The sequence below is a fragment of the Malaclemys terrapin genome, chromosome 3 (assembly GCF_027887155.1).
Source record: "Malaclemys terrapin pileata isolate rMalTer1 chromosome 3, rMalTer1.hap1, whole genome shotgun sequence".
NCBI classification, from domain to species: domain Eukaryota; kingdom Metazoa; phylum Chordata; order Testudines; family Emydidae; genus Malaclemys; species Malaclemys terrapin.
Window position 1 is genome coordinate 111,529,616 of NC_071507.1, and position 23,925 is coordinate 111,553,540.

The 23,925-nt window shown below is 41.5% G+C and overlaps 1 protein-coding gene across 9 annotated transcripts in view; it reads right to left on the bottom strand.

Annotated features, from left to right (window-relative positions):
- LAMA2 (laminin subunit alpha 2) overlaps window positions 1-23,925 on the bottom strand; it is a 474,663-nt gene that overhangs the window by 186,388 nt on the left and 264,350 nt on the right. For all 9 annotated transcript variants that reach the window (XM_054023114.1, XM_054023113.1, XM_054023109.1 and 6 more), the window contains exons 13-15: window positions 10,437-10,538; window positions 9,619-9,830; window positions 2,197-2,308 (exon numbers count right to left, since the gene is read on the bottom strand). In XM_054023114.1, the coding sequence (XP_053879089.1) occupies window positions 2,197-2,308; window positions 9,619-9,830; window positions 10,437-10,538 (426 nt within the window). The remainder of the gene's footprint in view (window positions 1-2,196; window positions 2,309-9,618; window positions 9,831-10,436; window positions 10,539-23,925) is intronic.

Below are 23,925 nucleotides of genomic sequence, written 5' to 3' on the forward strand. Positions count from 1 at the left end.
GAAACAATACCTTGTGATTTTTGTGACCAATCTCAATTAGCCAGCACACTGCTCAGACTTTGAATCTCTAGTACGGAGTGCTCACAACAGTCAATTCAATAAATAAATACAAGGAAATCACGATCTGCTCACTGGCATTCTGTCAGCAGGAATAAAGGCTAAACTTGTCAAACAGAATTTTCCACAGCACATTATTTGCTCAGCACAAAGGCTCCAATTGTGTAATTGAAAGAACACAGGCAGACTGCTGCATCCACGCAGAGCCCCATGGACTCCGCTAGGGCTCTGTGACAGTGTAGCCGTTTACACATGTACTGTCAATTGTAGAATCTAGGCCTTTATGTATGTTAAATCCACAAGGAGTGTTGCAAACGGGCAATAACTGTGAATTGGATATGGAGACAGAATATGAGGGTAATATAGTCTGACTTTCTGGAGCAAGGGAATGGTCTGGCTGGGACACCCTGGAGATCAGAAGATAGGGATTTAGGACTATTAAGATGAGAAGTGGTTAAGGCATGAGTAGAATTTCAGCGAAATCAAGGTAAGTAGGAGATCTGCCAGTGTTCCAAAGTTGGCAGTAGGCAGAATTAGACACAATTGCAGTCAAGGGGCCTCTAAAATTTCTGGCCTTGAGATCAAAGTTAAGGTCTGAATTAAGAAGAGTAATGGAGCAGTCAGAAGCATGAGTGTCCAGGATAATAATGGTGTTTCAGCCAATTGTGCTTCCCCAAGTAATTGTACCTACTGGACACAGGCTGTAAAAGTTGCATCTATCTAGCTAAGCAATGGTCTCATTTGATTTTGTTCCTATCTATATCATTTTGGAAGTGATATGAGCTTCTGTGAATTCCTTTAGGCCTTCTTTCTAGATTAGTATTACTAGCCGCAGCAAAAAGCAAAAGCATTTGGCATGAAACAAGACTCAAAGCCCTAAATATCATATAGAAGCATGGGGTGATTTAAAGAAAAAGAGAGTTGACAAGCAAATGCCTAGAGTGTCTGTGTAAATGGCATATTGTTTGTAGTTTTGTGAAGCACAGCATCTTGGTGTTTGAAACCACTTCCTTAGAGGCATAGCTTTTGAAGACTTTTGTGCTCCAATCTACCTCAAGCCATGCCTTTCTTAGTTAAGCATAAGTGTATGTGTGTGCATGCATTAAGGGTGCATTAGTGAGCTTGTATGAACATATGCATGTTCAGAGATCATATGTATGTTACTCCTCTAACCTTCAACAAGACTGAACAAAAGGAAAAACCTGAACAGTTCTCATGCAAAGAGCCTGGGGAAACAAAAGTGGGAATTCAGCTACACTCAGACCATGACTACACTGCAGCCAAGTCTATAGTACGAGTGCTTTGCCAGTATAGCTATACTGGTATATTGTACCAGCAAGGTGTTCCTAGCATGGCTGCAACATATACCAGCAAAACCGTCCTTTTGCTGGAATAGGTAATTTTGGCCACACAGATGGAAACAAGCTATACTGGCAAAAGAATGTGTTTTGCTGTTTAACTGTATCTACTTTAGGGCTTTTACTGGCGCAGCTATGTCTGTCAGTGATCACACCTCTTCATCTCCTTCACTGACATAGCTATGCCATCAGATGTCTGTAATCCAGACATGGCCGAAGTCTGATAATGGTTGATACCAGCTCATGCTCACAAATTATAAGATTATTGCCAAGCAATATCTTACATACACGTGTAATGTCTCTAAATCTTGCAGTTGCAAAACAAATGATCTGAAGAGCACAAGAAAATCTTCTAGAGAAATACTTTTCCACTCCATAACGTGGAAATCATTGTTGGGGTCTAAAATATCATCTCTGAAATACTATCAAATATAATGAGTCTGTTGCTTTTGAATTAGGGTAACTACACAAGGGACCAAACCAGATTTACAGAAGAGGCACTTGGGAATCAAAAGTTATGTTTTGCAAATACTTAGGGAACTTTGGAAATTGTAATAATCAAATAATAATAATAATAATAACAACAACAACAGCCACAAGACTGCAACTTGAAATTTCAAGCAGCAATTTCCCATTCGATCCAAAATCCAAGGGAAAGTGAATCTATTAAATGGAATGGCTCAGTTGCTATGTTGCATTAACAGGCAGCTCCAATAGACTGCGACATTAGCACAAGTGATTTGCACTGAGATATATCTGTCAGCTCCAGATGAATACTCACTTCACAGGAGGTACCACCATACCCTGGAGGACACTGACAAACCTCCACAGCAGACGCCACCTTCCTACCAGTTGAATAACGATCAGCAGCTTCAAGGCTAACCCCACTCAACCTGAGTTTAGATTAACAAAAATAAAATAGTTAACTCACAAACCAAGTATAGAAGGCAGATCAGTACACTTGGATGCAACTAAAAGGGGAGACTCAGTGTGCTGCTCTCATTTACTTGCTTAAATATAGGAAGGCATTCATATGTATCCACTGTCTCTAGTTCCTAGCCTAATGTCTGCAGGCTTGTCGCTATTTCTGTTCATCATGTGAAGAAGAATATGGTCATCACACACTTGAAAACTCACAATACTGTATCTGTAGGAGGAAGGCTATTCTTGGCACGCAAGTTGCATGCTTTAGCTTCCATTACAGATGTACATATAAATAGGCTGCTTGTCGCAAATGAAGTAGCAAAGAATTTTACACTGTGAAATCACTTTCTCCTGCTTAAAACATTACATTACTGAGCTTTGATTATGGGACATTTTTCTTCTGCAGATTTGCCCTTTTGAAAAAGATTTTAACTTATCAGCTCTGTGCAGGAAGAATTCTATACCTTGCACATGAGAAAGAGTCATTAGTTCCAGTTCTCCAAATGTCACAAAAAGAGAAGAGACACACACAGGAAGTTTCTATTGTTTCCATAATCTTGCAGCAGAAAATTGAAAGAAAATGTTAAGTCTACCTCTCTTGGAATTGTTTTGGCATCTCAACGATATGGCTGATATTTATCTCAGTGGCAACTAGCTCTAAAACCCCTCACTAGTAACTTTCTTTCTATTCCTTTGAAAAAATTAAGGAGCCAAATAATCATCATTTTACTCAGTCAGAGAAAATGCTCCAATATTCCATGCTCTCCATAAATGATTTGGCAAAACTTTAAGTATTATTTTTATTATTTAAAAAAACTTCACTCAAAAACGTATAAACCAGCAAGTCAAGAAAGTACATCATCACAGCTGACAGCTATTTTAATAGTAATTTGAGTTGTAAATGACCCCATCTCCTTGCACACTGTGACAGACTGCGCACATTTTTTGGTGAGTCCTGGAAGGGACCATGCATCCCTGCTGTACCCTGTTTCAGAGATATCCCTCTGGCAGATAGCATGCTTGGATTTGTGGGGTTGATTCTCAGCCAGGCCTCAGAGCATAGGCATAGTTTGGGTGGGGAAGGGGACAGGAGGCTGCTGCCCCCGAAAATTGCAGCCTGGGAAAGGCACAGAATATCCCCCCCACACACACACACACACAACTGTGGCCCCATTGGCCAACTGGAGCTGTCCCCTCCCCCCCAATATAGAAGTTAAACTACACCTATGGCTCAGAGGTACTCCATTTGAATTAATGAGGTGCAGCTGACCTATTTTCACTATTTCCAAATAGTTTTTTTTTTTGAAACAATGGTAATTTTTGTGAAAAAAAAAAATCAATGTTCACTGAAAATTGTTTGGTTTTCAGACAAAAAAGTTTGGTGTTTTGGTTGCCAAAAACTGAAAAAAAAATGTTGATTTGAAAAAACATGCGCGCACAGTCAAAATTTTCTACAGGAAAAAATAATCTATTTCCCCAACCAGCTATATATGGATTGCTCCCAGAGAGAAAGAGGGGAACAGATGCCCCACTCTAGTGCTCTAGCCAGGGAGTGGGGTCAGGTACTTGCCCCACTCCATGCGGCACCCGGAAGCAGCAGTATGTCCCCACTCTGGCTCCTACATGTACGAGCAGCCAGGGGGCTCCACACACTGCCCCTGCCCCAAGCAGTGCCCCACAGCTCCCATTGGCCAGGAACCGCGGCCAATCGGAGCTGCGGGGTGGCACCTGCAAACAGGACAGCATGCAGAGCCACCCGGCTGCGCAGGAACCAGAGCAGGGACATGCCGCTGCTTTTGGGAGTTGCTTGAGGTAAGCGCCACCTGGAGCCTGAACTCCTGATCCCCTCGCATGCCCCAACCCCCGGCCCCAGCCCTGATTCCCCTCCTGTCCTCAGAACCCCTCAGTCCCAGCCTGAAGCACCGTCTTGCACTCCCAACCGCTTATCGCCAGCCCCACCTCAGAGCCTACACCCCCTCCCAAACCCCAAACCCCAATTTCGTGAGCATTCATGGCCCACCATACAATTTCCATACCCAGATGTGGCCCTCTGGCCAAAAAGTTCGCCCACCCCTGTAGTAGAAGCTAGAGCAGGAAATTTGGGGAAATGTAAGAGCTATTCTGTGTGGTTTATAAGGGAGTTATTTTTTGCCATGGTTTGAATTTATTGCATGGAAGAAATGCACAGCTAGAGACTTTTGCTAAATTGGGGTCAATTCAGACAAAACCTAGAACCCCTGCAATAAAACTCAACCCAGAGAGGGTGAGCTGAATTCACACCTGAGTCTCCAGCAAGCTCCCTCTCTCCTTCATTATTCCACCATGCTCTTGCTACAAACCAGTTGTGCAATTACGTTTTTTGAGTTCTCCTTTCTGTGAACAATCCCTAGCCCTTCAGCTATTAAAGAAACATGACTGAAAAGCTAGAAAAAGGCACAGAATAAATCAAAGAATTTAGAAAGAAAGACCTATAAACAAAACAAAAATTGCCAGTGAAATGTTGAATCTCATTTGCCTATTGACTACAGCTGGTCTGCTCCCAGCTCTGTGTAATATAATTTAGAACAACGAGAAACCGTTACACACAGAAACATTTCACCTAATATTATTCCACACTTGTATTCACTGAATACTTCCAATTTTCATTAGGTTCTGCTGTTTGCTAAATGGGATTTTAATGTGTTTAACAGTTTTTAGTGTTAAACAGTTACTCATTGAAGAAAGCTGCAGTGCATTTTTTCCACTTCATTGTTGTAATTTCTATTCCTCGGTGCCATTCTGCATTCATTAAAATACATAATGCTGGCAGTAATGGAGCACTGGATCCTGGAGATACATGAACAATCTGAGATTCACCATCTAGACCAAATATTTAAACTGACTGTTACTGTCAGCAGGCAACTGCTGACTTCTAAATACAAATAAGATTAAAAAGGAAGGAGACATTTCAGACAGTATCAGCATAGTTTACTGCCTGTTATGGCAAGCATCTGAATCACATCAGCTGCATAAGGAACATGAAGTACTGACCTGAGCATTGCTCATTTGTCTTTTAGCTAATTCTGCATATTTAGGGGACCCCACTGCTTTGCCTTTCCCATCCTCCTCCCCTCTATTTTAGTGATGAGTCTATTTCAGATTGTAAGCAATACATTGTCTTGATCAGGATTTCTAGAACTGCTCTCCAGTGCCCATCTCAGTCTACACCACATTTACATTAGCTGCAATGGCAAATATTAACAGTGAAGAATCAATGTTATTACTACAGGCTTCCTTGGAACAGAGTCCAAACAATACTGGATTAAGTAACATGACACAACAGTGCTTTTCAGTTCTGCCTAACTACAATAGATACACTTTAAAAGTTTGATCAGTTCGAAAGGTTCCACCAGCTCTAACAGTCTCCCAATTTAGGCAGAAAAGCAACAATCACTTTCAAACCCTCTGCTGCATTTCACTCTTCTCCTCATGTTTTTATCCTCTCTAAATGGGCTTTTATTTAGATGTTAATTTGAGGACATTTCCTAATCATGAGATAGAGTAATAACTGCATCCCTAGCTTTAAAATAATCCACAAGACATTCAAGATCAAATGCTGTTGCTTAGTCAAGGGCACATTAGTCATTACACATTAATAGGAAGTATCCTCAAATTATTATGATACTGAAATTTTTATGGCTTATTTTTTTATCCTTCTGTCAGGATAAAAAATATAGGGGGGTGGGGATGATCTTCTAGTTAAGGCTCAGGCTGACTGGGACTCAAACACCTGGGTTCAATTCTCAGTTCTATCTGACTTTGTGCAACTCATTTACTCTCTCTGTGGAGAGATTCTCAAACACAAACTATCAAATCACCCTTGAAAATCCTTGCAGATGTGATGTCATTAGAAGTTTGAATATTTGCTCTATTTAAAAGAACAGGGTATTAAAGCTACTGAATTTCTGCTGCTGTTTTGAGGTAGAACTTATCTACTGGAGAAACCTAATAACCCTCAAATGCTTACCAGATGGGGTGGGACTTCTGCATCTCTGTCACACCCCCAAGGAACATTTTCACACATACACTTTCTTTTTTCACCCTCCTAGTCTTGGGGCTATCTGAGCTTTCTGGGGAAGTCTGACTTCCTTCAGAACCCATCAACACTAGTCTTTAAACAGCCAGAAGAGTCACTGCTGAGTGACACAAAGCACACGGACTCTTAAAGATTTTCCCTACAGTACTCCCAAGACTTGTAGGGCCAAGGGAACGGGAAATAAAGTTAATGTTTAGCCAAATGCTTTATGGAGAGAACAGAATATTATACATTTATTTTAATGTGCAAGATTATTATTGAGTGTTCATCCAATTGAGAATTGAATCAGATATTTTGCAAGATAGTAAAGAGTATTACCACGTAGCCCCAGAGCCTACAGTATTTTATTAGAATGAAATGGAATCTAACAGAAAATAACACAGTCAGACCTAGGCACTCACTGGAAATTGGCAGTACATGTGTGATGTAATGGACAGCAAAAGATGAACTTAATTACAGAGGCCCTGGGTGAAATCTTAGCAAAACTCCCATAGACTTCAGTGGGAGCCTGGGTTTCACACCATGTCTTCCTCTGTATTGTACAGCACTGAGCACCCTGATGACACTCAGCTTGCTCTTTGGTTATCGTGGCTTACTATCTTCAGAGTTTGAAAGGCTTTGCATGATACCAGTGGTATTATAAACAAACACAAAAAGCTACTTTTAAACAATACTAATGGGTGGATCACAGATTTACGAGTCCCTGCTGTGTGTGGAAGGGAGGCTGTACCATCAGCATTGATTAGGAGTATTATGTCTGTGGTGAACGCAGGCAGAACATCCCCAGAGATGGTGAGAGATGTGGACTGAGAGCAACTCAAAGTTTAGCCAAAGACAATAAAAATAGAGAACACTCTTCTAAATGACTAACAGCTACTTTTTTATCATAGCCCTTGTGGGACCTGCATTTTCAACCATAATCCCATTGCAACTGGAGGGAGACTGCCACAAACCTGCAGAACACTTATTAGGGATTTTTATTCTGACCCATCCATATGTTCTCCTGGTGAGCTTCCCTAAGGATACTTCTCAGCAGAGAGGTTCCTTTTTCCATGAAACTTTCAAGTGCCCCCAAAATGCTTTGCACCATCTCAGCAACAAAGGGGCTTCCTTTAAAGGGGAGGTAGTGTTACCTAGTGGATAGTGCACTGGAAGGGGAATCAGGAGTCCTGGGTTCTGCCAGCAGCCGCTGGAATGCCCTGGCAAGTCCCTTCAATGGTGGGCCCCATTTTACAGATGGGGAAAATAATGTTTGCCTTCTTTTACAAAGTGCTTTGAGATCTGCTTTTGAGAAAAAGTGCTTATAAGAAAAGTATTACCATGTTTCTGAGAGTCTGGGGTTCTATGCATCTTTTCATAATGTTTAGCTATCATATTTAATCTGCATGGCACAGTTTATGAATCAGCATATTAGCTTTAAATGTTAAAAGGAGTACTCTGTCAAGAAGAAGACTGTGGGGAATCAAAAGGGGAGTGGAAACTTGGCAGGCAGGACTCTAGGCACTACTTGGGAGTTTGTAGGAGAAAGTTTTAAATAGAGAATGGCCCATGCCACGACACTCAGATTTGAAACCCCCTGACCTCTGCTGAAGTTTGGATCTGGAGCTAAACCTGGTGGCAGGCTCTCTCCTCCACAATGCATCAAATTAAAATGCCAGATCCAAACACTACTAAGTTGAGGAAAATTTAGATCTAGAACCAAATTTTGCAGCTTCGCTTGTTCTCAAGTTTAAAGGAGCAAGACACAGAAAAGTGTCTTAAGTAACAAAGTAGGAGAAAGGGAAGGAAGAGATTAAAGAAGCAAGATCAAATGTTACAGGGACAAATATCCCTGGACATCTGTACAAACGTTGATGTCAGCAAGATGTATGTCAGCAAGCACTCTTTGTTTAACCCACTTGGAATTAAAACAATGGCTTTAGTGATTTAAGACACTGCACAGTTGCAAAATCGGTATTTATTTGCTTTCAAATTATTTGCCATGTTTCAGCTGGATACCACTTAAAATGATTAGGTTTTAAGCTCCCTAAGCAAAGGTGTGAAATTGGAAAGTATTGGAAATGTTAGCAGATGCTTCCATATACTATATCTAGGAATCTGTTCTAGTGGAACAGGGCAACAGAGATTTTGATTACTCTCCTCTTTCAGATAGTACTTCATTCAAGGCAAGTAATCACAGGAGTGCAGTCAGCTCTCTCTACCTCCAGTTGGTTTAGATCACTGAAGTGACTGGTTTGTGGGTTAGTCTACACTTCAGATATTATACCCCAGGAATGGAAAACCACAATGCAACATAAATTGGAATTAATTCCAGTACCAAGTTTTACAAACATGATTCAAGTCCCTGAGCAATAGTGGATTAACAAAGGATAAATCTACAGTACCAGGAACCAGGCTGACTTTTGGCCCACCTGCAGTGTCCACTAATGCACCAACAGAAATTTCAAATCCAATGCTGGCTTTATACATTGAACCACAGAGTTTTGTAGGTATTGGAGACTGCACACTGCAGCCACCTAGATGGGATTGCTGCTGTGCCAGCTCATATAAAGCTCCTGAGTGCACACAGCATTCATTTTATAGAAAGAGTTCAGAAGACTTCAAATGAAACTATTGATTTTAAGAAGACCAGACAGCAGAATAATCTGACATAAATCAGGGGGAAAGGTTTGGGATTACCTAGTTGTAGATACAATGCCAATTTTAAAAAATATCCCTCTAGCTACATTTTGTCAGTTTGGTTTTTATTCATGTGGAGTGCTAAAGGATCCCTCTCTGGTGCATGGTCTGAACATCCTGGCATAGTCTATTCTTTAAATGAGGAAACAAAAATTAAGATCTTCCTCTCATTCCCAAGGCATCTCAGCACTATGAGCCATCAGAATCACTTATCATATACAAGGGAATTGCAGAGCTTCAAAATAGATTTATTTATAGAATTGTGATTCTCTCTTTAATAGTCCACATGATTTCACTTTGTTGTGGGTTTGCCAACAGAAGCTGAAAAATAAAGAGTCAGAATGGGAAAAATGCAGACTATTTGAAAATGTTAAGACTTAAATAAATGTTAAAGATTTAATTGAGGAAAAATAACAATAAGCATCCTTCTAAATTACACCAACCTCAGCCCTGCACAAAGAGAAAATAAAAGCATTCATCAGAGGGCCTGCAGAACATTGTCATAAATGCAGTTCCCACATCTACCTGTAGATGGCAGACATCCCATAGTTGTATGTGGCTCTTATGAGGAGCCTCTTTATATTTGCCAGCACAGTCATGAATTCCCTTTTGCTGACTGGAGAGTCAGTGCCGTGTACAGTAAATAAGTCCGGTTTCAGCACAACTTCTTCAGTGTGTTCTTCAAATGGCTGTAGGTGAATGCCCTCCTTTGAAGTGCTGATTCTTAAGCCAGCTCCCTAGAGAGAGCGATGTGTTAGGGATATAATTAAATATAAAAAAGGGTAGAAAAGATGCTGTATCATTGTAGATATTTGGTATAAAGAAGAAATGTAAAGCATATTTTATAAGAACAGTCTATATCAGGAATGCACTGGATTTTCCAATGTTCCTGATATGAACTTTGTTGCAGAAAGTCAGAGCATGCAGAATCCAGGTAACCCAATTGGAACCCAGTGGCATAGCTTTGCATAGGTATGAGACAATCCAGATAACCCACTGAAGCACAGTATACATGATACTATATAGCACAGATGTTTAAAGTGTTATATTGGTTTAAAGTGTGTGCAAATGCTATTTCAATCAACAAATGTATTATATTTCTTCATTTTTCTTGCTCATCATTACAAATGTAGTCTACAATATTTTCTAACATTAGTAGAGGTACTTAGTCTTGCCTACCTAGTTTTAAGTCATTAAGCTCTGATCCTTATTTATTGCTGTAAATTGGCTGCAGACACACTTTTACATGTCAGTTTCGCATGCTCACTTTTGGATACTACTACCCTTCAGTGTTCACAGAAGAGATGGACAAAAGTCAGTTGCTGGAAATGGAAATACTTTACCTCTATGATGATATCAGACTGCAGTATTGTTTGAACAGCTTCTTCCTGCCCTGTGAGGTCATAGGAGATGGTAAATTTTAGATGCCCTCCAGCAGCTGGTATCTACAATAAAGCAGAATGATGCTTATTACATGATAGGAAACGTGCCTTTAACCATTACGGGTTACTCTTTTCCTATGACAATATTTCCAGGAAACGGACTTCCAGTGTTGTGAAAGGAGATGTGGATGATCTAGTGCCTCAAGCGGGAAGTCCTTATGAACCATTCCCTCCCTGCCCCAAGCATGAGTGGACTCACTCTCACCTACTAATATTTTCCCCCATGCCAGGTAAAGGTTGCAAATCACTCCAAATGCAGTAAAACCAAGCAGCAGCAGTTCCTCAGAAACAGCTTTGAAATCTGTGCAAATACATCTCCCTTCACTCTGCACTGTAGAAGGCTAAGGGCTGTTTCAAAGATAGGTTCCGAATGTGTTTCAGCTACTTTGGCCCACATTTGGTCCTTGCCTTCTTAAGAATCAACCAATCAGCCTTTTGTACAACACCTCACATAACAGGGTCCCCCTGATCCAGGACTAGAACTGCCAGGCACTACCATAATACAAATAATAAGCAACAATAATAATAATTAATAATGGATACAGCAGCTCCTATTCTGATGCAAAATATACCCATAAGGCAAATTGGCATAAAGGAAAAAGAGTTTTGCTTTCCTATCACTTGTAACCTAAAATAGAAGACTGTAATAATCTTTCCTCATGCAGTCAAACAAAGGAATGCTATGGTTCTTTATCTCAGCCCGAGTCATTCTCCATAATAAGAGGCTAATAACCTCAGGTCATATCATGTCATTTCAGTATATTTTTCCTAGTCTGTTTTTGCACCCAAATTCAGGGCCCTGACAATAACCTTCCGGAGAAAAATCACAACGCATATAGATCATTTTTAGGACAGGAATCAAAACTGCCGTCATGAATGACTGAATTCACTGCAAATACAGCAGTTTTTCTTTGCTTATTGCATCAAAACACTGTAAAAAAAACTGTTTTTTTTAATATGAAAAAGTCTCTGTTTTGTATTCCATTGTAACATATCCTCTGAGATGAACAACCTACAACAGCAAACTCCCTGCCCTTCCAATCCATGTTGCTGACCACAGAGCAGTCTGCAGGAAGAACAGTATGGTTATTCTCAAGGCTGATCCAAGGGAACAATGTGCTGTATTCTATCATTCATCATACTGGATGTTTTACACAGCGTGTTTGCACACGTGTAACAGAAAGCAAAGGACGCTCATATTTTCCTGTGCACTGTATTAAAAAAGAAGGGGGAAAAATAAATCAATCTCCTTATTTAAGATCCATCAGCCTATTTTAGATCACATATGGAAGTATAAAAATCTGTGGATTTAGGCTGTATAGTTAGTAGCCATGTGAAAACTACAAGAGGCTCCCAGGATTCATTAGCAACCAAAAGTTTGGATATGTATGCAAATGTTATCCAGACCAGTTTGGTCTACAAAACTACCTCCAGCCTCTGGTGACACCAAAAACACCTAAAAAAACCCAGCCTCTAATGCAGTGCTTTGGCATTTCTGCTAATAGTCCTGACTGAGTCTGAAGGGATTTAGGACAGGGCCGCCCGGGGGGAGCAAGTGGGACAATTTGCCCCAGGCCTCGGGCCCTGCAGGGCCCCCCCCAAGAATATAGCATTCTATAGTATTGCAACTTTTTTTTCTGGAAGGGGCCCCCGAAATTGCTTTGCTCCAGGCCCCCTGAATCCTCTGGGCAGCCCTGATTTAGGAGAATGAAAAGCAATAGGAAAGCAAAGATAGTCAAGCTTTTTTCAACCTCAGAAAGGGTCTAAATCAGATCAGTTCTCATTTTGTCTAGTTGTCTAGTTAATCTCAGAAAGGGTCTGAATGAGGTCAGTTCTTATTTTCTTTAGTTGACCCGTCCCTTTTCAGCTAGCACAGATAATGAACACATGAATGCAATATAAATTCTCAGTGGTCACCCCTTCCACGCATAGTGCCACCACAGGTAGAAAAGTTAGAAGAGTTTCTTTAAATGCCACCATAATGGTAGCAGAGGAACGCCAATGTTTCAAAGTTGTATGTAGTGTTGCTGTAGCTGCATTTTGGTCCCAGGATACTAGAGAGAAAATGTGGATGAGATAATACCTTTTATTGGACCAACTAATGTTGTCTCTCTCACCAACAGAAGTTGGTCCAATAAAAGATATTACCTCACCCACCATGTCTCTCTAATGTTTCAAAGTGGCACTTACAAGGTACTTTGGTCAGCTCTGGAAGTGTATTTTACCTGGTATTCTATGCAATACTGAAGTGGTTAACAGTACAACTGAAGTCTCACAATATGATAGAAGTTATCGCTTACATTTGCCATTGTTTTTGAATGTACTAGCCTTCCTCTGTTGCAACCTAGGTTTAGTTACAATTGAAGTCATGGGTAAAAACGAATGTGGTGGTCTTGTCTTTGTCTGGTGGCACCTTAAAGACTAACAGATTTATTTGGGCATAAGCTTTCGTGAGTAAAAACCTCACTTCTTCGGATGCATAGAGTGAAAGTTACAGATGCAGGCATTATATACTGACACATGGAGAGCAGGGAGTTACTTCACAAGTGGAGAACCAGTGTTGACAGGGCCAATTCAGTCAGGGTGGATGTAGTCCACTCCCAATAATAGATGAGGAGGTGTCAATTCCAGGAGAGGAAAAGCTGCTTCTGTAGTGAGCCAGCCACTCCCAGTCCCTATTCAAGCCCAGATTAATGGTGTTGAATTTGCAAATGAATTTTAGTTCTGCTGTTTCTCTTTGAAGTCTGTTTCTGAAGTTTTTTTGTTCAATGATAGTGACTTTTAAATCTGTAATAGAATGACCAGGGAGATTGAAGTGTTCACTTACTGGTTTATGTATGTTACCATTCCTGATGTCCGATTTGTGTCCATTTATTCTTTTGCGGAGGGACTGTCCGGTTTGGCCAATGTACATGGCAGAGGGGCATTGCTGGCACATGATGGCATATATGACATTAGTGGATGTGCAGGTGAATGAGCCCCTGATGGTGTGGCTGATGTGGTTGGGTCCTCTGATGCTGTTGCCAGAGTAGATATGGGGACAGAGTAGGCCACGAGGTTTGCTACAGGGATAGGTTCCTGGGTTGGTGTTTCTGTGGTGTGGTGTGTAGTTGCTGGTGAGTATTTGCTTCAGGTTGGGGGGTTGTCTGTAAGCGAGGACTGGCCTGCCTCCCAAGGTCTGTGAGAGTGAGGGATCATTTTCCAGGATAGGTTGTAGATTGTGGATAATGCGCTGGAGAGGTTTTAGCTGGGGGCTGTATGTGATGGCCAGTGGTGTTCTGTTATTGTCCTTGTTGGGCCTGTCCTGCAGTAGGTGATTTCTGGGTACCCGTCTTGCTCTGTCAATCTGCGGAAACACTCTATGTAGAGGTCCAGTCTGTCATTTCGACCGTCAGGAGGAGTCCACGCAGAGTTCTTCTTCTTGTAGTGTTGGTAGGAGGGTTCCTGTGGGTCAGTGCACTGTTCAGTTTCCGCAGATGTGCACAGGCTGAAATTGTGGACAAACAACATCACTTGTCCCATAACCTCAGCCGTACAGAACGCAATGCCATCCACAGCCTCAGAAACAACTCTGACATTATCATCAAAGGGGCTGACAAAGGAGGTGCTGTAGTCATAATGAACAGGTCAGATTATGAACAGGAGGCTGCCAGGCAACTCTCCAAGACCACATTCTACAAGCCACTATCCTCTGATCCCACTGAGGAATACCAAAAGAAACTACACCATCTGCTCAAGAAACTCCCAGCTACAGTACGGGAACAAATCTACATGGACACACCTGCAGAACCCCGACCAGGGGTATTCTATCTGCTACCCAAGATCCATAAACCCGGTAACCCTGGACGCCCCATCATCTCAGGCATTGGCACTCTGACAGCAGGATTATCTGGCTATTTGGACTCTCTCCTCAGACCCTATGCTACCAGCACTCCCAGCTATCTTCGAGACACCACCGACTTCCTGAGGAAACTACAATGCATTGATGTTCTTCCTGAAAACACCATCCTGGCCACCATGGATGTAGAAGCACTTTACACCAATATTCCACATGAGGATGGACTACAAGCTGTCAGGAACAGTATCCCTGATGAGGCCACAGCAAGCCTGGTGGCTGAGCTTTGTGACTTTGTCCTCACCCACAACCACTTCAGATTTGGGGACAACTTATACCTTCAAGTCAGTGGCACTGCTATGGGTACTCGCATGGCCCCACAGTATGCCAACATTTTTATGGCTGACTTAGAACAACGCTTCCTCAGCTCTCGTCCCCTAATGCCCCTCCTCTACTTGCGCTATATTGATGACATCTTCATCATATGGACCCACGGAAAGGAGGCCCTTGAAGAATTCCACCTGGACTTCAACAATTTCCACCCCACCATCAACCTCAGCCTGGACCAGTCCACACAAGAGATCCACTTCCTGGACACTACAGTACAAATAATTGATGGTCACATAAACACCACCCTATACCGGAAACCTACTGACCGCTATACGTACCTACATGCCTCCAGCTTCCATCCAAGACACATCACACGATCCATTGTCTACAGCCAAGCCCTAAGATACAACCGAATTTGCTCCAACCCCTCAGACAGAGACAAACACCTACAAGATCTTTATCAAGCATTCGTAAAACTACAATACCCACCTGGGGAAGTGAGGAAACAGATTGACAGAGCAAGACGGGTACCCAGAAATCACCTACTGCAGGACAGGCCCAACAAGGACAATAACAGAACACCACTGGCCATCACATACAGCCCCCAGCTAAAACCTCTCCAGCGCATTATCCACAATCTACAACCTATCCTGGAAAATGATCCCTCACTCTCACAGACCTTGGGAGGCAGGCCAGTCCTCGCTTACAGACAACCCCCCAACCTGAAGCAAATACTCACCAGCAACTACACACCACACCACAGAAACACCAACCCAGGAACCTATCCCTGTAGCAAACCTCGTTGCCTACTCTGTCCCCATATCTACTCTGGCAACAGCATCAGAGGACCCAACCACATCAGCCACACCATCAGGGGCTCATTCACCTGCACATCCACTAATGTCATATATGCCATCATGTGCCAGCAATGCCCCTCTGCCATGTACATTGGCCAAACCGGACAGTCCCTCCGCAAAAGAATAAATGGACACAAATCGGACATCAGGAATGGTAACATACATAAACCAGTAAGTGAACACTTCAATCTCCCTGGTCATTCTATTACAGATTTAAAAGTCACTATCATTGAACAAAAAAACTTCAGAAACAGACTTCAAAGAGAAACAGCAGAACTAAAATTCATTTGCAAATTCAACACCATTAATCTGGGCTTGAATAGGGACTGGGAGTGGCTGGCTCACTACAGAAGCAGCTTTTCCTCTCCTGGAATTGACACCTCCTCATCTATTATTGGGAGTGGACTACATCCACCCTGACTGAATTGGCCCTGTCAACACTGGTTCTCCACTTGTGAAGTAACTCCCTGCTCTCCATGTGTCAGTATATAATGCCTGCATCTGTAACTTTCACTCTATGCATCCGAAGAAGTGAGGTTTTTACTCACGAAAGCTTATGCCCAAATAAATCTGTTAGTCTTTAAGGTGCCACCAGACTCCTTGTTGTTTTTGTAGATACAGACTAACACGGCTACCCCCTGATACTTGTCTTTGTCTGATATCAAATATCTTCATTTAGGAAGGGCAGTTCTGTTTTTTATTCTGGTATCTTTATGAACTACCATCATAGCATCTGGGCAATTTAATAACACATTTAAAATTGCATGACATAAAATAGTCACTTTGAGGCTATCAGTTTAAATTCATGAACTGTAGTCCTACCATCACTGTTCTGCATAAACAAATATGCCTCATAAGAACATAAGAATTCTCATATTGAGTATGACCAGGTCCATCTAGCCCAGTATCCTCTCTCTGACCATGGCCCATACCAGGGCCTCAGGGGGAAGTATACAGAACAGGCCAATTCTGCTACCTTCTTACCTGGCAAGCAATTTACCATGTGGTTCTCCTGATCATCACAAACCCAACTATCTGTATTTCTAAAAATTGGCTCCTCCACTGCTATTGCCTGCATCTTCCTAATAATTAGAATCCCATCTCCTCACCCCCCAACAGGGATATCCTCAATGCGAGAGGATACCATGACATTATCTAAAAGATGCTTCCCAACTATGGGATCATTTCCCTCCACTCCAGCTTCATGGTCTCCTGTCCCAGACTTTCATCCTTCTTAATAGTACAGGGCTGTTGGACAGGAGGTGGGACTGCTATATGTCTTCTGTGTACCTTTCTGTCTCCCTTTGCTTTCAGAGCCCATACTCTGTCTCTGAGGGCTTTGAGTTGCATGCACACATACACCATCTGCCTGCAAGGTAGGTAATCATACATATTGCACTAAGTGCAATAAATTGGGTAGCCCCCACTCTGATACTGGTATTCTATCTGCTTTTTTATTCAGCCTAAGTTTAGAGGATGTTTGTGAAATGTATTGGGATCTCTTTATTCCATCAATTACTTTTCCTGGGAATTTGGTGCCTTTCTAATTGTTAAATCCTTCGGACTCCTCTCCCTACAGTTAAACCCTCCTTACCTTAACAGCTCACTCAGTTGCTATGCAGTCTCTCACTCACTCTGTCATGGGCTTTCTCTGCTCTCATGAGTCCTCTACATTTATAGCTTTGCTAGGCCACACCTGCTCCCATCCTCCTATCGATTACTCTCAACCGAGAATGACCTACCACTGATCTTAAACAATTAAGTTCCAGATCCAGTCAGCAGGAGAAACACAGCAGATCTTAACTTCTGCAGCAGGACACAGGATGGTAGGAAATTTCTCACAAATTTGGATCCTAGACCATTAGGGATTCTAAATATTTTGCAACCAACACTTTTTAAATTGTATGTGGAAATGAACAGGAAGGTTGAGACGACCATAGAGCCAGCACTTAAAGTTGCCTGAAAGAAGTGGGAGGGCCCTATCATTTTCTGCAGAAATGAGAGCATTATCACACCTGCCTGTCCATCCCCCCTATCAATTTTACCCCCACATCTGTTCTGCTCCCCAGCTCACCATCAGTTCTGACCCATGCCCCCTATCAATTCTGACCCCACATCTGTTCTGACCCTGCTCCACCCCCCACCTGTGCATCACCTCTGCTCCTCCAGCAACTGTTGGGGCTCCTTCCTCCTCTCCTGTGAAATGAGTTTGGCTCCTGAGGGGAGAGAATTGGTGAAAACAGCCAATCAGAAGGAATTCCACATGCCCCCCCCCCCAGGCAGGGCTGAAATGTGTGCCCCTCCAAGACCCAGCTTGAGCTGTGGAAATTTTATTTTCTGGGTCTGCAAGTGCTTTCAACCAGGTACAAACTAAGCGTGGCATGGAGTACTAGTGAAAAATACTCATATAAACCCAACCCAACAGTCAGCAGAACTGCTGCACTCTGCATCATCTGAAGAATCTAAGTCCTCTTTCAAGGGTCATCTTCTGAGGTCTTTTTAACGCCAACTACAGCACAATGTCATAGTCTATCTTGATGGTGACAAACACACAGATCATTGAGGCAAGCACTGCTGCTTAAAAAATTGGTAAGAATTTTTTGGTATTTTTTTCCCCACAGAATTCTTATCACCATTTTTCATGAAATTTCAAAATTTTCTGACCAGCTCTGGTAGCAAAGTCTGCATCTGAGTGGAAGGGCCACAGCTTCCTGAGGAAACCTAGATGACAATAGGCATGACAAATTGCTGCAACTATGGCCATGATCTAGAAAACCATGTAAGCATGAATGGAACTACTCACACTCTTAAAGTTAAGAGTTTTGATTAACTGGGGTCCATCAGAGAATGCAGATAAAACAAATGATGGAGCAAGACTTCCCCATTTCTCCCTACACAGCAGAATGACTTCTATCTTATCTGGCATAAACATAGCCCTATCTATGGTGTCCCTAGCCTCTGTTTGCCAGAGGCTGAGAATGAGTGACAGGGAATGGATCACTTGATGATTACCTGCTCTGTTCATTCCCTTTGGGGCATCGGAAGACAGGATACTGGGCTAGATGGACCTTGGGTCTGACCCAGTATGGCCATTCATATGTTCTGTGTTACACACTGTTAACAGAGAAGACTAGAGAAGCCAGATTCAACAAAAGAAGATGTACAACCAAGTGCCATCCACATATTCCTAGCACTGCATATTGTATCATCTCATTTTCTCCCTCAGCAACAATACTCTGCATACATACCGAACAGGAGGGATAACAGAATAGAACCATAGGGATCCCAACAAGTTAGAAGCCATGGTTAGAACAAGTATTTTAGCAACATTTTCACTATTCCCACTACATCCCTGCAAAAAAGCTCTTATATATATCTCCATGGATATCAACAGAAGTAAAAAGAAGCATCCTTATTTCTCTCCTTATATCTTCCAAATGTTGCCAAGTATTGGGTACTATATGCATATCAATAGTACATATCACAGGTTAGTATGATTTGACACGATTTCCAGTCTTTGCTGAAGAGTGATTCAAGGACAGAAATAAGAGGAATGAAACTAGTCAGCCTTCAGGTGCTGTACCTTAGCTCTGTAGAAAAAGACTGCACAGCACCAGTCCACACTGAGCCTGAAGGTAGCTAGTACTGCAAGTCTTTCATTATCATGAGTATCAAGTTCAGCCAATTAAAATAAAACAAAAACACAAGAATCTCCTTTCCATGTGCACTTGTCTTAATTCAGCCTGGAGGGGAAGAAACAACATGTTTACAAGTAACTTTACAATTATTGTGCAATATAACCTGATGTCACCAGTAATAATATGGTACATATGCAACACACTGCATCAGGGATTTAATGAAGCAGACAGATTTTCCCATATGTATGGTAATGCTAAAGGTAGTATAGCTGTGAGATCACAAAGTATCTTCTGGGGAAAAAAATCGGGGAAGAATAAGAAAGGGGAATAGAGAAGGGAATGATTAAGCAAGAAGAAAACTTTTCTACAAAAGAACCCCATAATCTTTCCTCTTCTGTCTGTGCCAGATGATGAGTTAAGGCTCCATCCTGCAAGCTCACTAAAATCGCACTGAATTCAAGATAAATAGAGTGCTCAGCACTCCCAGGAATTGCTCAGCAGGTTGCAGGATCATGCCCTAAGTTATATTGCAACTGAAAAATACTTTTTGTGTGACTGTTTAATATTTCAGACAGTCTCACTCTGTAAACAAATGTTAAGAAATACTGTAGAAATCTGATGAAGTGGGCTCTAGGCCATGAAAGCTTATGCCCAAATAAATTTGTTAGTCTCTATGGTGCCACAAGGACTCCTCGTTGTTTTTGCTGATCCAGACTAACACAGCTCCCACTCTGAAATCTGCAGTTATTTAGTATCATTCATTCATGAAAAAATGAGTGACACCGAATTTTGATCCATAAACTAAAAAAATTTAAATAGAGGTGTCCTATCTTCCATATTTATGACCTATGGAGCTAATGTTTTAAGTTTACACTCTCCTCGGTTTCCTCTTCTGTCCATATCTTTGATATATTTTTATCCTTTTGATACTTTTTTTTTAGCTGAGAATATTTCGTTATTGACCTGGAGTTTTAGAAGGAGAGCCCTACTATTTCTAACTACACCTTCAAGTCAGAGCAAGTGAAAAGAAATACCTCAGTAGAATAATAAACTTTTTGAATCTAATGTTATTCAAAAATATCTGAATGTATACAAGCCTGAACACAAAGTAGGGCAACTCTGGATCCCACAATTTTGCCTTTAATAATATAGGGAATACTGCAAATACTGATATGACACATTTTAGTTAGCTAAGGCAACAATGATTTTAAGAGTAACTATTAAAGATAAAATATTTTAACATTTCATAGAATAACATTCTAAGTGATATTTTTATTTTCTGTCTAGTATTTTAATCATTAAACTTCCATCAATGCCATTGAAGTCAATAGGGGTTTTGCCTAATTAAGAAATACAGATGGAAAGCAGGATTTGGGCTATTATTTAAACAGAAAACTTGTTCAGTGGACCTGAGGTAGACCACTGGTTGGAGCCAGCTTGGTAACTTCAATTTTCCTGTGATATTTGTGTACTTAAATATGAAACTTTACCATGCATGATACAACTAATGTAAACACTACCAAACCTGAAGATAAATATAATGAATGGGGGAGGAGGGCCCTTGTTGGTAAATATGGACCAGGACTCCAAACTGTTTTATAGGATTTTTGAGGTGGTGTGTAGGAATGTTGGGTGAGAAGACAATTTCAGCACAGTCCCCCCACTATCAAAAGGCCAGTGATTGAAAGCTGTGACCAAATGCACCCCTATAGATCAGTCAGCTTAACTTCTGTACCCGGAAAGACAATGGAGCAATTAAGTAATCAATCTGCAAACACCTAGAAGATAATAAGGTGATAAATAACAGTCAGCATGGATTTGTCAAGATAGCTTTCTTTGACAGGGTAACAAGCCTTGTGGATGGGGGGGCGGTAGATGTGGTATATCTTGACTTTAGTAAGGCTTTTGATACTGTCTCGCATGACCTTCTCATAAACAAAGTAGGGAAATGTAACCTAGATGGAGCTACTATAAGGTGGGTGCATAACTGGTTGGAAAATCATTCTCAGAGAGTAGTTATCCGAGGTTACCAGTCATACTGGAAGGGTATAATGAGTGGGGTCCCGCAGGGATCGGTTCTGGGTCCAGTTCTGTTCAATATCTTCATCAATTATTTAGATAATGGCAGAGAGAGTACACTTATAAAGTTTGCAGATGATACCAAGCTGGGAGTGGTTGCAAGTGCTTTGGAGGATAGGATTAAAATTCAAAATGATCTGGACAAACTGGAGAAATAATCTGAAGTAAATAGTATGAAATTCAATAAGGACAAATGCAAAGTACTCCACTTAGGAAGGAACAAATCAGTTGCACACATACAAAATGGGAAATGACTGCCTAGGAAGGAGTACTATGGAAAGGGATCTGGGGGTCATAGTGGAACACAAGCTAAATACGAGTCAACGGTGTAATGCTGTGGCAAAAAAAGCAAACATCATTCTGGGATGTATTAGCAGGAGTATTGTAAGCAAGACACGAGAAGTAATTCTTCCACTCTACTCTGCACTGATTAGGCCTCAATCCAGTGTCCAGTTCTGGGTGCCGCATTTCAGGAAAGATGTGGACAAATTGGAGAAAGTCCAGAGAAGAGCAAGAAAAATTATTAAAGGTCTAGAAAACATGACCCATGAGGGAAGATTGGAAAAAAAATGGGTTTGTTTAGTCTGGAGAAAAGAAGTCCGAGAGGGGACATGATAACGGTTTTTCAGGTACATAAAAGGTTGTTAGAAAGAGGAGGGAAAAAAAATGTTCTTCTTAACCTCTGGGGATAGGACAAGAAGCAATGGGCTTAAACTGCAGCAAAGGTGGTTTAGGTTGGACATTAGGAAAAACTTCCTAACTGTCAGAGTGGAAAAGCACTGGAATAAATTGCCTAGGGACGTTGTGGAATCTCCATCATTGGGGATTTGTAAGAGCAAGTTGGACTAACACCAGTCAGGGATGGTCTAGATAATACTTAGTCCTGCCTTGAGTGCAGGGGACTGGACTAGATGACCTCTCGAGGTCCCTTCCAGTTCTATGATTCTATATTAATACTATTGTAATAATCTTTGTACAAAATATGCCTTGTGAGATATCTTTTGAAAACTAATAACTCACCAATCAACAATATGGAGAAATGCATGTAGCAACATTATATATAAAGTTATGAATTCCCCTGAATGATGTTGGTAGCACATGTTCAAACCCACATAGCCCAGATTAGGCAGGACTGGTCAAGCAGAACTTAAAGAAATGTGTGTTTATCTCATTTACATATAAATAATAAACAAGGTCCTTGAGGGAGACGAGGCAAATCTGCATTTTAGCAAACAACAGGATGGAACCTCTTTCACAATAAGACCCCATTGTGGTCCTAGTGCCACTCCATCCAGCATCATTGGACCAGCGATCCTGCAGGGGGCATTGAGCAACCTGGCCTCCTGCCAATGCTGCTGGGCCTGATTCTGCCAGGGGGAAAGGTGGGGGAAGAGGGGCTGATGCTTGGCCCGATCCAGTGCCGCTCCATTTTTGCATCCCATCCACCCCCTGTCAGCTCTGCACCGGGGGCAGGTGCCCCTCCCACTCCACTCTAGTTACGTCCCTGAGGATGTCTATGAGCTGCAGCTGTGTGCTGATTGGGCCGCAAGTGGGCCACAAGTTGAGAACCACTGAACTAGACTATCCTTAGGGACATGGTCAAGGCACATAAGAGGTGTTGTGTGGGAACTCTGATTTGCTGTTCCTTCTCTGTGAATAGACGATATCATTCTCTTAGGTTGACAGTTGCCTTCTACATTCATTCAAAAAGAGAAGAGAAAAGCAGAAGAAGAAACAGATAGTGGTTTTTTTACTTTCACTGCTGGGAAGCAGAAAAACATTCAGGGGTCTTGTGAATTCTTGAAGCTATTGTCCTTTATCTAGTATCTATGTGCACTGTGTAAAAAGGCTTATTTAATGAGTTTTGTGAGAAACTTTTATCTAGATTTGCCATGAAAATCTTTTGAGTAGAACAGAGGGGATGTGTTCTCAGTGATGTTCTTTATAATTGATGTTTACCCTCCCTAACATAGAACCTTGGTATGGTAGAACTAGTTCTGATAAAATGAATACCCACCCTGAACAAAATCACTATTGAAGTTTGGAAGAGTTAATTGTACCTCTGAACTGCCTGAACTTCCAGGCCTGCCTATGGGGGTGGAAGTGAAATATTAAAATACGAGTGTATAGTATAGTATTTCTGACATGGTTTAAAAAAAAAAAGTAATGGAAATCCTTTGACTTCCTGAACTCATGAGATTTCCAGTCTGATTTGTTGATCAAAGAGATATGTTCAGGTAAACTGAAGGTGGCTACTAAATGGTAATTGTTATTCATCTCAAATTAGTCTGTTGAGTAGTTTATCTTGTAGAAAACCACTGACAGATTTGACAAAAGCTTCAGGACCAGGAAGTAGGTCTACAATCTACACTATGGAAGTGTATTCCTTAAGAACACAGTTTCTGGCTGTTCCAATGACGGTTCTGGTGTATTATTTTGAATGAATCTAGGTGATTTTAATGTACAATTCAGATTGTGAAGATATAGAATTATTAAGTATTCAGCATATACCTAAATAGTAAGCCTGTATAAGACTAAGGGCTGGAAATGTCTTTTGTTGTGCACTGTTATTACACCCAACAGACCGATTGGTGGTGATTGGAGGTGGATTCCATTGCACAATATAAAGACTACCTTCCTAAGAAAAATAT